Source organism: Capronia epimyces (assembly GCF_000585565.1).
Source record: "Capronia epimyces CBS 606.96 chromosome Unknown aczIQ-supercont1.6, whole genome shotgun sequence".
NCBI lineage: Eukaryota > Fungi > Ascomycota > Eurotiomycetes > Chaetothyriales > Herpotrichiellaceae > Capronia > Capronia epimyces.
The window spans coordinates 390,052-404,122 of NW_006912909.1; the positions used below are offsets into that span (position 1 = coordinate 390,052).

Consider the following 14,071-nt stretch of genomic DNA (forward strand, 5'->3'; position numbering starts at 1 on the left):
CCGTGACACAGCTGGTGCCTCACTGTGGCTGACCTCGACTTGGTCCAGACATTGCCATTGCGTCAGAGCGGCCGGCGAAGAGCTCCTGATGGCAGAAATGTGGCACAGAGAGGTTGGATCTGGAATGGACCCAAGGGAGTTTCTGTCGAATGACACGAAAGGAAGGATGGGAAAGTTGACACGCTACAGGGACCTGGTATCCAATCTCAACTGAAGATCGAGAACCAGAGTGACAATCGCGAATAGGAATGGGAGGGAGGGAAGCGGGCGACAAGGAAATGCATGTCTTGAGTGCTGAGACGACAGGGTTTGGAACCTTCACAACGACAGGGTGTACCCCAGACCAACAGGGGTCCAGTGCCGGCCAATGGAGAAGCTGATGTCAGTCGTTTTCCTTTCCACGAAAGGCTTGCACGCTTGGTGACCCATGCTGTACAACATCTGACAGGCCGAATCGACACGTCGCAAGGCCCGCGGCGCATAATGAGTTGAGTGATGAACGCTGGTAGTTTTAGCAACATCCAGAGGTGGGCATGGTTTAGAGGACATTGACGAAATATCTCAAAATACCTGCAGGGGTCCGGGGTCGATTGCAGAGGGACAATGTGATCAAGTGGAGTTGCGAGCGACCATCCGACTCTTGGGCTGGAGAACAATGATGCGGAACGTCGATCGATTGCACCGCCGCACCACGAGGGGAGAGGGACGTAGAACCGGTTTTGTGACCAGGTCCATGTCAGTGGATCCGCGTGCACCGTGGGCCGTTCTTGTTGACGCACAGAGTATCCGTACTCCGTACTCCGTTTTGTCGTCTCTATTCCCGTGGGATTGACCTAGTGTCTCTTGATTGTGATCCTGTACTGTAGAGAGCTTATCACGTACACCCCATGCTCTTTCCGTGTGGCCAAACCAGCCTTGAGGCCTTGACAGGCAGGATTCAGGCTCGCCTGAGGCAGGACGGGTTTATTCTCCGGCAGGTGAGGGATGCTGAGGCTGCGATCCACTGTCGTCGTACTGTATGGCATACAAGATATGCGCATTGTGGATCATTCACTGAGCGGAAGAAGGTGTAGGCGAACGAGCCGGGATGGGGGTGGTGAGAGCTCCAGCACTGGTCAGGGAATATGCATGATGCAAGCAAAGAAGACGCGGTGGTGGCGGGTCACCAGCCACAGTACGGAGTACGTACAAGATGATGAGGACGGATGAGAGATGAGAGACAAGTGACTCGGGATCGGCGGGCGCACGTTGTTGCTGCCAACTTGCCTCCCAACCCACAATTCGAACATGATCCGCAGCTGCGGGCGACCAATCTGACCCCCTCTACGTACTGTACCCATCACCCATCATCATGCCAACCACTACGGAGTACTACCCCCCCTTGCACCAGGGATCTCGCCAACTTTTTGGTGGCGACCCCGCTGCAGCTTGACATCACCTTTGCCATCTTCAAGACAGGAGGTACATTGGCACCCTGGTCCTCGCGGCGGGCGGCACGGGGAGCCCTTTTTCATCATTTCCGAAATGAGCACGACATTGGTGAATCACCACCACCGCCATGAACGTCCTCTCAGACCACTCCCGTCCGCGAGAAAACCTAATGTACAGAGTACGGAGTACGGAGTACATATTCGCAGGGGCTTGCCGCCACATACGTCTAAAGAGGCCGGTCAATTGTCCCCAGCAAGCAGGTACCCGTCCTCACCGTAGCATTGTCTCGCCTAGCCGCACCTTGCATTATGGCCAGGGGACGTGGCGCCTCGATTATGCAACTACCGTCGATATTGAGAGGCCGAAGCAGGCTTTCAGGCTGGGATGAAACAGGCGGAGGAAAATAACAATACGGAGTGCACCCTTGCCAGCCTCATCGCTCTCCATCCGGCGCAGGTACGCCGTCCTCTGGCCCTGTCCCTGGAACCCGTTTGGGGCCGCCCTCCCTCTCCGTGCTGTCAGTCATGCTCTGCTCTCGCACTTGGAGGCTTCCCAATGCCCGGGTTAGCCTGCCAGTGACGCTCCCCTGAGCTTTCCGTTCTCGTGATTCGCGTTCGTGAGCCTCCTGTTGCTGTTGGAGGTAGACCCTCTCCTTTTTCGCGCTCTCCGACTTGTCCTGTTTGGCATCTTCCTCGAGCCTCACCTTGTCTGGGTGTATCAATTTGTCTTTCTCGTGATGCACCTTCTCCTGGGCAGTTTTGATGCGTTTTCGTGCGTGGACATAGCTCTCGAGGCCGACAAGAACAGCGTAGCTCCGAGATATTGAAACACGAGACATATCCACTCCCTGCTCACGAAGGTTGTGCACGAATGCTCGGAAATTGGCTGCTGGTGGCCGATAGTGTCCGCTACAACACGCTCACATCAGCCGTGTCTCGTGTATCCCTTCTGGCTACCTACCTCAATGGGGACAACTTCCTTAGTTGGCCGTCCTTGACCTTGATCAAACCAGCGGCCAAAATACGTGATCCGTGTAGGAATGAGGAATGTTGGAATGCTCCCGATTGCTTATATCCGATGTACAAGCGGAACGACGTGTCTGACCAGGGGGGTGTCAGCAGACTAGGCGTTCTCCAGAGATTGCTCAGCTCCCTACTGACCTGCAACCTTCACTCATGATTCAGCAAATCGTCCGAGTGGTAGATAAATCGGAGCCACTTACAAATATCCATTTGTGGCCCTTTTTGAGGCTCGTTCTGATCATATGGTTGAACAAGACGGCGGCGCTCACATGCTTGATCTTGGATATACCTCTTGCTCGATGGAACTATGGCCCATGTTAATAGACCAGGCCATCCGTTACCCACAGCAGCAACATACCTCTTCATTGACATACCGATCTCCCTCATCTCCAGCGGCATTTTCCTCCTCAGTGTCCTCTTCTGATTCGTCTGAAGAAATTGTGTCGGAATCATTTGCACTACTTGGCGGCACGTTGTACTTGAACTTCGGTGTTGGGTCCGAGACCGGCACAATACCGCTGACACTGTCCTTGTAGAGTTCATCCTTGGTCCATACACGCTGTCCATTCTTGGCCCAGACGAGACGGCCGTGGTCGTCGACTCTGACCAGATAGTTCATTCGCTCTTCCCTAGAAAGATACCGAACCTGTTCAGAATCGAGTCGTGCTCTGCTGCATTCTGGGAGATCCACGTCTCTGCCGTCACCCTGATCTAGCCAGTAGAAGTAACTCTGATCTGTATCTTGGGTCTTCCAGTAATTGTGGTATTTGCGTAGGTTACTGCCATATCGATGCTTTTGGTCTACCATTTCGAGAAAGTACTGTAGATCCATCATCTTGGCAGTCTTTCCCTTCTCATCTCGTTCTTTGTGCGATGCCGTATGAGAGGGAGCGGAACCTGGCTCGTCGATATCGTCCGACGAAGATCCCGATGTGTCTGGTGAGCGGTCGTCCGCACTCGCTCGTATCGCAATCTTGGCCGCTTTGTTCCATTTCGTTCGGGCTGGCGATGTACCCGTATTGCTTCCATCTTCATGAGCATCCGAAGAAATTTGATCGTCTGCAGCGGTAGGTGGTCTCGGGGTAGTGACAGCACGGTATTGCGCGTCTCTCACAGCCTGGGTGGAAATGTCAGCTACGGTGCAGACATCGAGATATCCAAACCAACCTCATACCACCTCGTAGAAGCATCAAGACCGAACCCCTTCAGTTGGCGGCGTGTACGGTGGCCCTTGTAGGTTTTCTATGACGCAGTCAATCGTAAGGACTTCCAAGGTAAGAAGTTAGAGTTTCTCGAACCTGGATCAGAACTGCCGCTTTTCGCTGTTCGTCTGCGCTCAGGCCGTTCGTGGGAACCTGTGGCTTATCAGGTCCCTCTCCAGGCGTATCAGATTCCATGTTTATGCCAGGACATGCTCACGGGCATAGATGAGACATGTGCGAGTATGTCTCCATGTTGACTGTTCAGAGTGAGTCTGTAGATTCAACCTGCGGTGGCTGCCTACGTAAGAATGCATAACACGGAGACCGGCTTCCTGAAGCTCCAGATCAACCCCCGCAGCTTATCGATAATGGCGTCCTGCCCACTATCGATGCGGTCGCTGTGCCCTCAGGATGTTGAGGGTAACTCTCGCAGGAAGTCATTGACACTTCTGATGTTTTTATTATTATTGTACACAATAAGCCTTCGATTCTTCAGATCGATGCCTGTGAGCTCGATACCTGTCGTCGTAGAGGCATCTGAGGCTGGTATCCTTGGACCCATTACGGATCAAGCATCTTGTGGTAGGACTGCACAATGATGAGGGCGCTCTTTACTATTCCATGTGGAAGACCCTAGACTTGACAAACCTGGAAGTCAAAGGGTGAGTATGCTTACTGTGAGTACTCATACTGCTAACCTCTTGAGCCTCCCCCTGAAGCTGCCATTGGGGACAAGAACGCGTCCAGTGTCAATAAACCAAGATCTATCAGTTGGAACATTCGTTGGTGCTTGACCCCGGCGGATCCGGCTTTCCCACCGAGTCCCCTTAATTCCCCGTGCCAGTATCCCATATTTCCGGTGGAAGTGAAATTGTTCGACTGCAAGCCATGGTCCGGGGCCCCATGAAGGGAGCTGATTAATTAATGCTGACTGCGGGGTGCATTTATGGATGGACCCGGGTTGTGCTTCGCTCTACGGAGTACATGTGCAGTACTAGTATTACTCTAGTATCTAGGAGACAGCCGATGTCGCTAACAGACAGACCTAGTCTTCTGATTTCGAGAAACCCAACTACCTCAGACGTGATAGGCTGCAGAGAGGCGAGCATGGCGAGTCAACTTGTTGTGTACTCGGTACAGTGTCCTCTGTACAGATTGATTAGTGCATGGCTGCGATGGAGCTTCAGAGTCAAGATTCTCTGACTCGTCGTCCTTCCCCGCTTTTCCTGCGAACTTTTCTTTCTCTGGAAGTGTCATCTGGGCACGGTCTGGCGGATGCGCTACTTTTCCTTTTTCTCCTCCATGCCACTGGTCAACCGGACGTCTGGGCGAACTGCTTGCGAGAGCGCTAAAGGTGGCAAGCTGGCTCCATCTTCTCTCGAAAACAGGGATGGGGAATTGGTGTGGACGCGAAGGCCTTCTCGAGAAGTCTCGCGGCGCCAGAACGCGGGGTGTTGAGCTGGGGTGGCCTGGTGCACCGATATCGCCAGCCTCAGAGTCTCTCTCCTCTACCACCATCGATGCCATGAATTCAAGCCACAATGCTTCGACCCTTCTTCGCTGCTTGAGTTCGACACGAAGCTGGCAAGATCGGGTTGTTAGACTCGAGCAGAAGCAAACCTGAAGAAATAGGAGGATCATGTGTACACCCCCGAGCGAGCGAGCTCGGAGCCCCAGGTTCCACCGGATCCAGAGGCCACGCCACGCTTTCTCGTGAGTGGCTCACTCAGGATAGTCGGCACCTGTGGCACGAATGTCGATCGGAAGCGAAGGCGACAATCGACCAACGAACACACCTCTCGCTGCCCTGCATAAACAATCCGGCGGCACCGCTCGACCAGTTTCCTGGGGACTAGGCCCTTGTTTGGCGGGGATATCCCCTCTGCCGTCTTTCATCCCCACGTGTCTCTGGTACACTCCGCGAACGATGTCGATCCCTGAGAGAGAACTGGAGATGAAAAATGTCGAGTTGGACGGCGCTCATAGCAGCGGGTTGCCTCTGGGCCTGGCAGGATCATTCGGACAACAACTTGGTGTCGACGAGCACCTGTTGTATCTCCCCCGTCGACGACAGTCGAACCAGGCCAAACACGGGGTCCGGAGTACAATGCGGGAAATTCTCCACAGCCAGACTTGTCGCGTCTCGAACTAGGGTCAACTACGGAGTACTCAGGCCCATATTACTCCATACTGTACTCTTCCCCATATCTGTCCCATGGCCCACGCGCGAATTCTGCCCCTCTCGAATTGTTGTGCTCAGTATTTCTCACCCTTGTCCCCCCGGCCTGAGTACTTCTCGATCTGTTGCTCGAGTGCTCTCCTAGACGCCTCCTAGACGGACGATTTTCTTCAGCTGGCAACCTCACTAGCTGACCAGACCTTTCCCTTCCCAACTCTGGATTTAGACACACATGGCGACGACACAGTCTAGCACCATGCAGAACCAGTTGAAGAGAAAACCGTCGGCGGCCGGTCTACCTACGGGGGGAAGGACGGTCAAGCGCAGGGCGTCCAAGGCCTGTCATTGCTGCCGCTCTCGAAAAGTCCGATGCGACGTGGTGGAGAGTGGCCTCCCTTGTACCAACTGCAGACTGGACGAAGTAGAGTGTGTAGTCACTGAGGGGAAACGACGAAGGAAGTCGTATGTTGATGGGGAAATGTTGCACCGCTCTTCCCGCAATTCTTCCGTTAAGGAGGAAAAGAACGACTTGCCCCAATTCCCAAGCTTCGACGACATTGACGGTCTCAACGAGTTCAATCCAGCCATCTCGTTGGATCTCAGCCAGACTCGTGCTCTGGAATATGAGCTGGATCACCACAAACCACATATGCTTTGTACGTATGGCCCCCTTTTTCACGCATCCTCTTCTGATAACGGGAACGCTCCAGACCAGACTCAGGGTCATCGCCTGACTCCGGAAGAACGCTCCAGACGATTGTCCTCGATGAGCAGCAGAGCCTTTCCTACGCCTGGCATGTCCTGCGCGCCTCCAAAGCCCATTGGGCCGGAGGTTATTCTGCCGCAGTATATCCAGCCTGTTCCACTAAAGATTGCAGCGGAAGATTTCGAGTATCTGCACAAGAAGGGAGCTTTCATCATCCCTGATGCAGGGTTCCGCAACGAGTTGCTTCGTTGCTATGTGCAATATGTGCATCCTTACCTTCCTCTCATCGACCTTCAGGACTTTTTGGGTGCTATTGAAAAGGACCAGCCCACGGACACCGTCAGTCTTTTGTTATTCCAGGCAGTCATGTTTGCCGGCACCGCATACGTCGACATGCGGTACCTGATTGGGCAAGGCTACGCAACCCGCAAAGCAGCTAGGAAGGCCTTCTTCCAGAGAATCAAACTTCTGTACGACTTTGATTACGAACTTGACCGTGTCACTGTTGTCCAGGCCGTCTTAATAATGACTTACTGGTACGAAAATCCCGACGACCCAAAGGACGTGTGGCACTGGCTGGGTGTGGCCATTTCTGTTGCACGGACCATTGGCCTCAACTGCGACACCTCCAATGCGCCTTTGATGAGCCTGCAGCAACGCCGCCTGTGGAAGCGTATCTGGTGGTCGCTCTACATGCGGGACCGGCTGACTGCCATTGGCATGCGTCGTCCTATGAGGATTAACAACGGAGACTTTGACGTTACGATGCTCGAACTGTCGGATTTTGAAGTCGATACTTTTCCCGCCGCACTTAGCCGCATGCTGGGAGGCTGTCCAGTGGTCCAGGACGCCTCCAAGCGTGTTGCGTTGGCCAAAATGTGTATCGCTTTGGCCCGACTATGTGTATGCATCAGCCAGGTGCTTGCTGTCCAGTACTCCACCCTGGGCCACAAGATCGGAGTCACGCAGGAGACAACCATGAGACTGGTCCCGAAGAGATCAGCAGCCGATCCATGCGATGTATTTCGCTGTGACCAAGACCTGGACAACTGGTACACAGGGCTCCCACGTGATCTCCACTTCTTTGCTCCCGACTCTCGCGAACGCTTGGGCAGCAATGACGGCGAGGTTGTCAACGTGCATCGCGCTTTGCTGACCGGCATCTACCTGACTGCCGTCAGCGCGTTGCATCGACCACAGATCCTGCCCTCCTCGCCTCTCGTTGTCATCACTCCCGAGCTGCGAGATCTGTCCAAGATAAGAGTGCGCGAAGCTGCGAACGACATCACCGACATGTACCAGGATCTGTTTGTCCACGACCTACTTCGGTACCTCCCCAATACCGGAGTGACCTGCCTTCTCCCCGCCATCATCATCCACCTGCTTGACATCAAGTCGGCCGCCCCCTCCGTCAGACAGGCCAGTGTTCGAAAGTTTCAGTTCTGTATGCAAGCACTACAGCGGCTGCGAGAGGTATATGCATCCGCGGACTTTGCCTTCTCGTTCCTCGACGCCGCTGTTCGGAAGACCAATGCGCAACTGGTGACCGGTCCATTTGCCGCTGCACATGCGTCATCTGGGCCGCTGTCGCTGAAAGGCATGATAGATGCCTCCAAAGAACATGCACCAGCACCCTTGCTCCTCACCCCACCCCCGGAGGCTAGGCAGACGGCAAGTATGCTCCTTTCTCATTCGACATTGGCCCCCGAGGAACCAAACCTCGTCGCTGCATACACCCCACCAGGTTCAGATGTGAGCCTCAATTTTTACACCACAGCTGGAGCTGCAGCTTCACTGGATGATGTGGCAGAGAACCATGAGCACGATCAGAACAGTAAGGAGGGCATGGAAGAGCCAATGCCGAGTGATTTCGAGACTCTGTTCAACGTCGAAGGAGGTGCGGATTCATTCCTGACAGGCGAAGATAGCCTCGACCAGGGTATGCAGTGGTTGAACGGATTTGATTTCAATGACAACGTCATGTGTCAAGAAGAGTCTTTTGTGAATAGACTGGGAGATGTTGAAGAGCTACCGAATGGTTCGGGATATACTGAACAGGTGTTAGGATTTACTGGTGACCTTGATCTTGATTTGGAGGTACGGGTCGGGTCGTGATCCAGGGCAGCTGTTCGGGGGGGGGGGGGGGGGGGGGGGTTAGCTTAGAACTACACGTTACACATGTGGTTAGCTGTACAGAATATATGTCCATCCCCAAAGGACAACAAGGAGCCGCCAGCGTTGGACCTTTGCAGAACTGATGAGATTAACCTCTGTATTGGTCATGAAAGTGAGTCTTGAGGACCTGAAATCTCGCGGAGGAGCTTGCAATATGCTTCCATCCACTTATCATTCACGAACTTTTGATGACTCGCATAACATAGAAGTCCTTGGAATGTGCTCGCCGTATCTGACAAGAACAAATTCGCCATCGTTGGTTCTCCTTTCTTGGGGACCAATTCGGCTTCGGTTGTTTCGACGAAATTCTTGTATTCTTCAAGCTTGGGTGTCGTCCTCGAGATGCGATCAATTGCAAGTGGTCTGGTCTCAACATGTCCGGGAGGCTCGCGCGCCAGTCCTGACAGTTGGGGATACTGGGCGACCACGTCAATCGGCGCAGCCATGACTCCATCCAAGTCGATCACGCCAATGATTTCGAAATCGTTGTTCACGAGAAGGTTGTGGGCGCCGAAATCACGATTGGTCAGCTTGAAAGGGCCTGCACCGGTGCTGTCATTGTCATGGCCATACACGGAGATGAGGTGCTTGAAGAGCACGGGGATTGCAAAAGACCAGCTCGTTTGGAAGTCAGCCCCTGCATTCGCCACACAATCCTGGAGCGCGTGGTTGGCAAGGTCAGCGTAATAGTCCATCGAAGACGCCCAAGGCCCTTTCCCAGTCTCGGCGTCTGGCCCGATGAAGAATTCGGATGTAGTTTCGTCCTGATAGAGACTTCCGATCCGGTCAAATTCGAACGAGGACAGCGTGACCTGAATCCTAGCCATTTGCTCTCGAAACTTGCGATCTTGGTGCAATGTGCCGAATAAGCCTACGTCGCAGTTTTTCGCCGCCCGTAATTCCGTCGCAACGTTTCCGTCGATATAATCCATCAGGATGTACGGGGCGCCCACTTCGTTCTTTGCATCAACGCTGTAACTGTGGATTTCCGGAACGGGCATACCGGTTTTGGCTCTTCTCAGGGAGGCACAAGGTCAGTAAGGTCAGTCTGTAACAGCTCCTACACATTCTCGCAATCAGCGTACTTCAAGAACTTCATGCTAGCAACCTCCACCTGTAGAGTTCTAGCCTCGTCGAGCATCTCGCGGTCACCTAGGACTGCTCCTAGCCGTGGTAGTCTCAGCCTAGCAACCCAACTCGTACCGTCCTCAAATACGATCCGCCGGACCATGTTGAAGTGACCGATGGAGAATTTCTCCCCGAGGCTGCAAGGTATACCGCCATGAAGTCGCGAACAGCGCGACACGAGCTGGTCCCATTTCACGGCAGCAAAGAATGCGGTAGCTCGGTGGTGGAATGCACCCCCGGCCTCGTATGCGTCGGATCCATCCCAAGAAGCACTTCCAAGTAGAGCAGCTGGGTTCATCTGAGAGTGATTCATGATAGAGGATTATCAGGATCTCAAACCTGTAAGGTCATTTGAATGATGAATTGTAATACGAGGGTCTCTCAACTAAGGTGGAGGCCCAGGAGCGCAGGTAAGCTGCGCTCTGGGCTATGACTACCCAATCGGGATGTCACGAGACTCAGGTCTCGTGACTCACAATTGAATATGGAATTCGTGACGGAGTGAATCATGATTGAGGATGGGGTTGCTTCGATTAATACATCAGGTACCTTAGGTATAGTAGAGAGAGAGTGCCTAAGGCCTCGAAGTGCAACCGGGCACACGTCATGGCACTGGCGCCTAGGTGCAGCGTACAGATATCATCCTAACCCTAACCCTAACCCTAACCCTAAGTATCCCTACATGCCCGACTCTGAGATGGTAAAAACGGCACCAATTGGCACCGAAACTGGCAACGCTCACACCGGCACGCTTTGATACGTAGTACTCCGTACGTCCTCCGAACAGCCTAGGAGCCCTCTGTACTCCTCACGTACTCCGAACGGCCCTCTGTCCTCCGTACGTCTCCTCCCCCCGCCAACGGATCGGCAATGTTAGTCTCCTCAGACCTTTGCGGCGATGTCACCTCACACACGCAAACATTGGCCCTGTACGGTCTAACGAGGCCGCCGGGGATCCCGGTCAATCAACCGTGCCACCCAAAATCGAAGATGTGGCGTCGGACCGTTGCAGTTTACTGCTCGAGCGGTCAAAAAGGCCAAGGGACGGAATACACAGAAGCAACGCCACCAGTGCTTATCCCGATAGCACGAGACGACCGGGAGATCGTCAAGCCGTGTGAGATAAGAGCTTCCCGGTGGTGTCATACATGTAGGCAGCCATATGTGACCGATTGCATCGACTGCTCACGACCAAAGATCGCCCTGGTTCAGCACCATCTATCTACTCTGGGTGTCATTCTCCAATAAGTTCGTTCTTATCTCTCCCGGGCGCGGCGGAGTTCCCGGCCTGCAGTGCTCAAGCAGCTTTATGCATTTCGCCATCCCACCTTCAGGCTACCTCCCACGCGTTGGCCTGCGGAATGCTCAACCATCCATGGCCAGAAGAGCGCCGAACCAAGAATCTCCATCATGCTCCACTGCCCATAGCTTATAGTGACCCTTGAACCCTGCCAGAATGCAACCTCTCTTATGGATCAACGTCATGGAATATTGAACCTTCCAGGAACGTCCGGGTTTAGTAACCAATGGCAAGCTTGAGGACGTCGCTCACGGCAGGACACCTTCGCCTGGACTTGGATCCAAAGGATTTCGAACTCTGTCAGACGGCAGTCATGCCTGCTCCAGCTCCCAGCGGCCCATTTCTAGTCTCGTTTACGATACCTTGTGAGGTACAGCTGTCGAGCTCAATGCTCCTCAACCCAGCCATCCGCCAGTGAAGAGCTCCAAAGTGCTGCAAACTAATGCAGGCACTAGAAGACAATGTCACTCATCGTGCAGAGCACTTTCCTTGTATGGGATGCCTCCGCTTCGAACATGATGTCGGTGATGGAAGGTAGGTACGACCTTCTGTTGGTACATTAAGACCCTCGTGTGCTGCCTTTCTCTTGCCCTACGCAGGCGTCTCGGGGGACGTGCAGTGTATCTCTAAAGCTACAGAAGATCCACCCCAAGGGTCAGATTATTTGTTCGATTGCCTCGCGAGAGCTCCTCCTCGTCTTGTCAACCTCGCTCTCCGACCGGGAAAGTCTCATAATGCAAGCCGTGAGACTCCTCTCCACCCTCGGCGCACTGGTCGCCAGCGTCGCCGCAATTTCAGGACCTACAGTTCAGAGCAAGCGAGGCGGTCCTAAGCTTCAGGTCCTACCACGACAGTTGCCAGCAGAGCCAGTCGGGATACAAACAATCCTTAGTCCCAACGGTGTCAACATCACGTACAAGGACCCGGGCAAAGAAGGTGTCTGCGAAACAACTCCTGGTGTCAATTCTTATGCCGGGTTTGTCAACCTGGCGGAGGATGTTCACAGTTTCTTCTGGTTTTTCGAGTCTAGGAACGATCCGGCCAACGATCCAATTACCCTCTGGCTCAACGGTGGACCGGGAAGTGACTCTCTCATTGGGTTGTTTGAAGGCAAGTATCTGTCGACCGTGGTTTGACTGGTGATTCCTAGCTGACAGGATCTGTAGAACTCGGACCCTGCAACGTCAGCGAAGATCTGGTCAGCCACATCAACCCGCACGCTTGGAACGAGGCATCGAATCTCATCTTCCTCAGTCAGCCACTGGGCGTGGGATTTTCGTACGGCTCAAAGGTGACCAAGCCTCGAATGCCTCAAGAGCAGGGACTAACATCTTTTCCAGGAGCCAGGATCGCTGGACCCAGTTTTGGGAAACTTTGTTAATGCTTCCGAAGCCAATGTAACTGGTAGATATCCCGTGATAAATGCAACTGCACTTGGTAGGTCTCATTCAACTGTGTACTTGACACAAGAATCTCACGGCCTTCACAGATACTACGGACCTCGCCGCGATTGCAGCTTGGGAAGTCCTGCAAGCATTCTATTCGGTTCTTCCACAACTGGACTCGAAGGTCCAGTCCACCAAGTTCAACCTGTGGACAGAATCCTACGGTGGTATGAGGTCCGCTCACACGTAGATCGGACAAGATACTGACATGGAGACAGGACACTACGGCCCTGCCTTCTTCAACTACTTCTACCAGCAAAACCAGGCGATTGAGAATGGCACCCAGACCGGCAAGTACTTTGAGTTTGTCAATCTTGGCATCATCAACGGCATCATCGACGAATACGTCCAGGCACCATACTATCCACTCTTTGCCAATAACAATACCTACGGCATCAAAGCCGTCAACGACACCGTGTACGACTACATGACTTTTGCGACCTACATGCACAATGGCTGCCTGGAACAGATCGAACTCTGCGTGGAATCAGATACGACGACCCTCAGTGGCCAGGCTGTCTGCACTGAAGCGGAAGACATGTGCCGCGACAACGTCGAGTCACCTTACTACTACTACAGTGGGCGCGGGGTCTACGACATTCGGCACCCATACGATGACCCGACGCCACCATCGTATTTTGTGGACTATCTCAACCTAGCATCGACACAGGAAGCCCTGGGCGTCGACACCAACTACACTACAGACGCCAATAACGAAGTGTACTTTGCCTTCCAGCAGACAGGCGACTTTGTTTACCCGAATTTCCTCGAGGATCTAGAACAGATCCTCAACACGTCCTCAGTGCGTGTGACTCTAGTCTATGGTGACGCCGACTACATCTGCAACTGGTTCGGTGGCCAAGCTATTTCACTGGCCGCCCAGTGGCAGCATGCCGCTGAATTCGCCGCTTCAGGCTACACACCCTTCCTCGTGGACGGCGTCGAGTACGGCGAGACCCGCGAGTACGGGAACTTCTCCTTCACCCGCATCTACGAGTCCGGCCACGAGGTGCCGTACTACCAGCCCATCGCGGCGCTGGGCTTCTTCTCCCGCGCCATTTCGGGTCTGGACATTGCCACCGGCACTACCAAGGTCAACGGCTCCAACGGCGGAACCTCAGGCCCTGCCCAAGCGACACATACCAATTCGTATGTGGCGCTGCCCAGCACCACTTCTTCGGCGGCCCCAAGCAATTCGACTGCTGCTGCAACTGATGTCCCATTGAGATTCAGACGATCAATCTAGCAAGCCATTTCGACCCCTGATGCTATTCGACCCCTGATGCTATTCGACCCCTGATGCTATTCGACCCCTGATGCTATTCGACCCCTGATGCTATTCGACCCCTGATGCTTTGAGCCTTGTGCGAGCCGAGGCCAGGGCAAGGAGGGCGATTGAAGAGAAGGAAGACCTAATCCCGAAGGGTGCTGTCTGGACCAAGGCCTGCAACCCAGTCTCTTTTGCCTACGGAGGAACCACAAG

General features: G+C 53.8%; 4 protein-coding genes across 4 annotated transcripts; 2 read left to right on the forward strand and 2 right to left on the reverse strand.

Annotated features, from left to right (window-relative positions):
- Positions 1-1,864: 1,864 nt before the first annotated feature.
- Positions 1,865-3,850, reverse strand: A1O3_07021 (uncharacterized protein; the record flags this gene model as incomplete). The annotated part of the gene is made up of 6 exons (XM_007737135.1): positions 1,865-2,339; positions 2,392-2,530; positions 2,650-2,758; positions 2,812-3,570; positions 3,621-3,695; positions 3,752-3,850. 6 exons carry the CDS (start codon positions 3,848-3,850, stop codon positions 1,865-1,867), a joined length of 1,656 nt encoding a protein of 551 aa, XP_007735325.1.
- Positions 3,851-6,066: 2,216 nt separating this feature from the next.
- A1O3_07022 (uncharacterized protein) lies at positions 6,067-8,655 on the forward strand (the record flags this gene model as incomplete). Its single annotated transcript, XM_007737136.1, has 2 exons — positions 6,067-6,490; positions 6,545-8,655. The coding sequence occupies 2 exons, from the start codon at positions 6,067-6,069 to the stop codon at positions 8,653-8,655; spliced, it is 2,535 nt and encodes an 844-aa protein (XP_007735326.1).
- A 164-nt stretch (positions 8,656-8,819) lies between these two features.
- A1O3_07023 (uncharacterized protein) lies at positions 8,820-10,156 on the reverse strand (the record flags this gene model as incomplete). Its single annotated transcript, XM_007737137.1, has 2 exons — positions 8,820-9,729; positions 9,801-10,156. 2 exons carry the CDS (start codon positions 10,154-10,156, stop codon positions 8,820-8,822), a joined length of 1,266 nt encoding a protein of 421 aa, XP_007735327.1.
- Positions 10,157-11,877: 1,721 nt separating this feature from the next.
- Positions 11,878-13,834, forward strand: A1O3_07024 (carboxypeptidase D; the record flags this gene model as incomplete). Its single annotated transcript, XM_007737138.1, has 5 exons — positions 11,878-12,257; positions 12,332-12,434; positions 12,484-12,580; positions 12,633-12,755; positions 12,807-13,834. The coding sequence occupies 5 exons, from the start codon at positions 11,878-11,880 to the stop codon at positions 13,832-13,834; spliced, it is 1,731 nt and encodes a 576-aa protein (XP_007735328.1).
- Between the last annotated feature and the right edge of the window lie 237 nt (positions 13,835-14,071).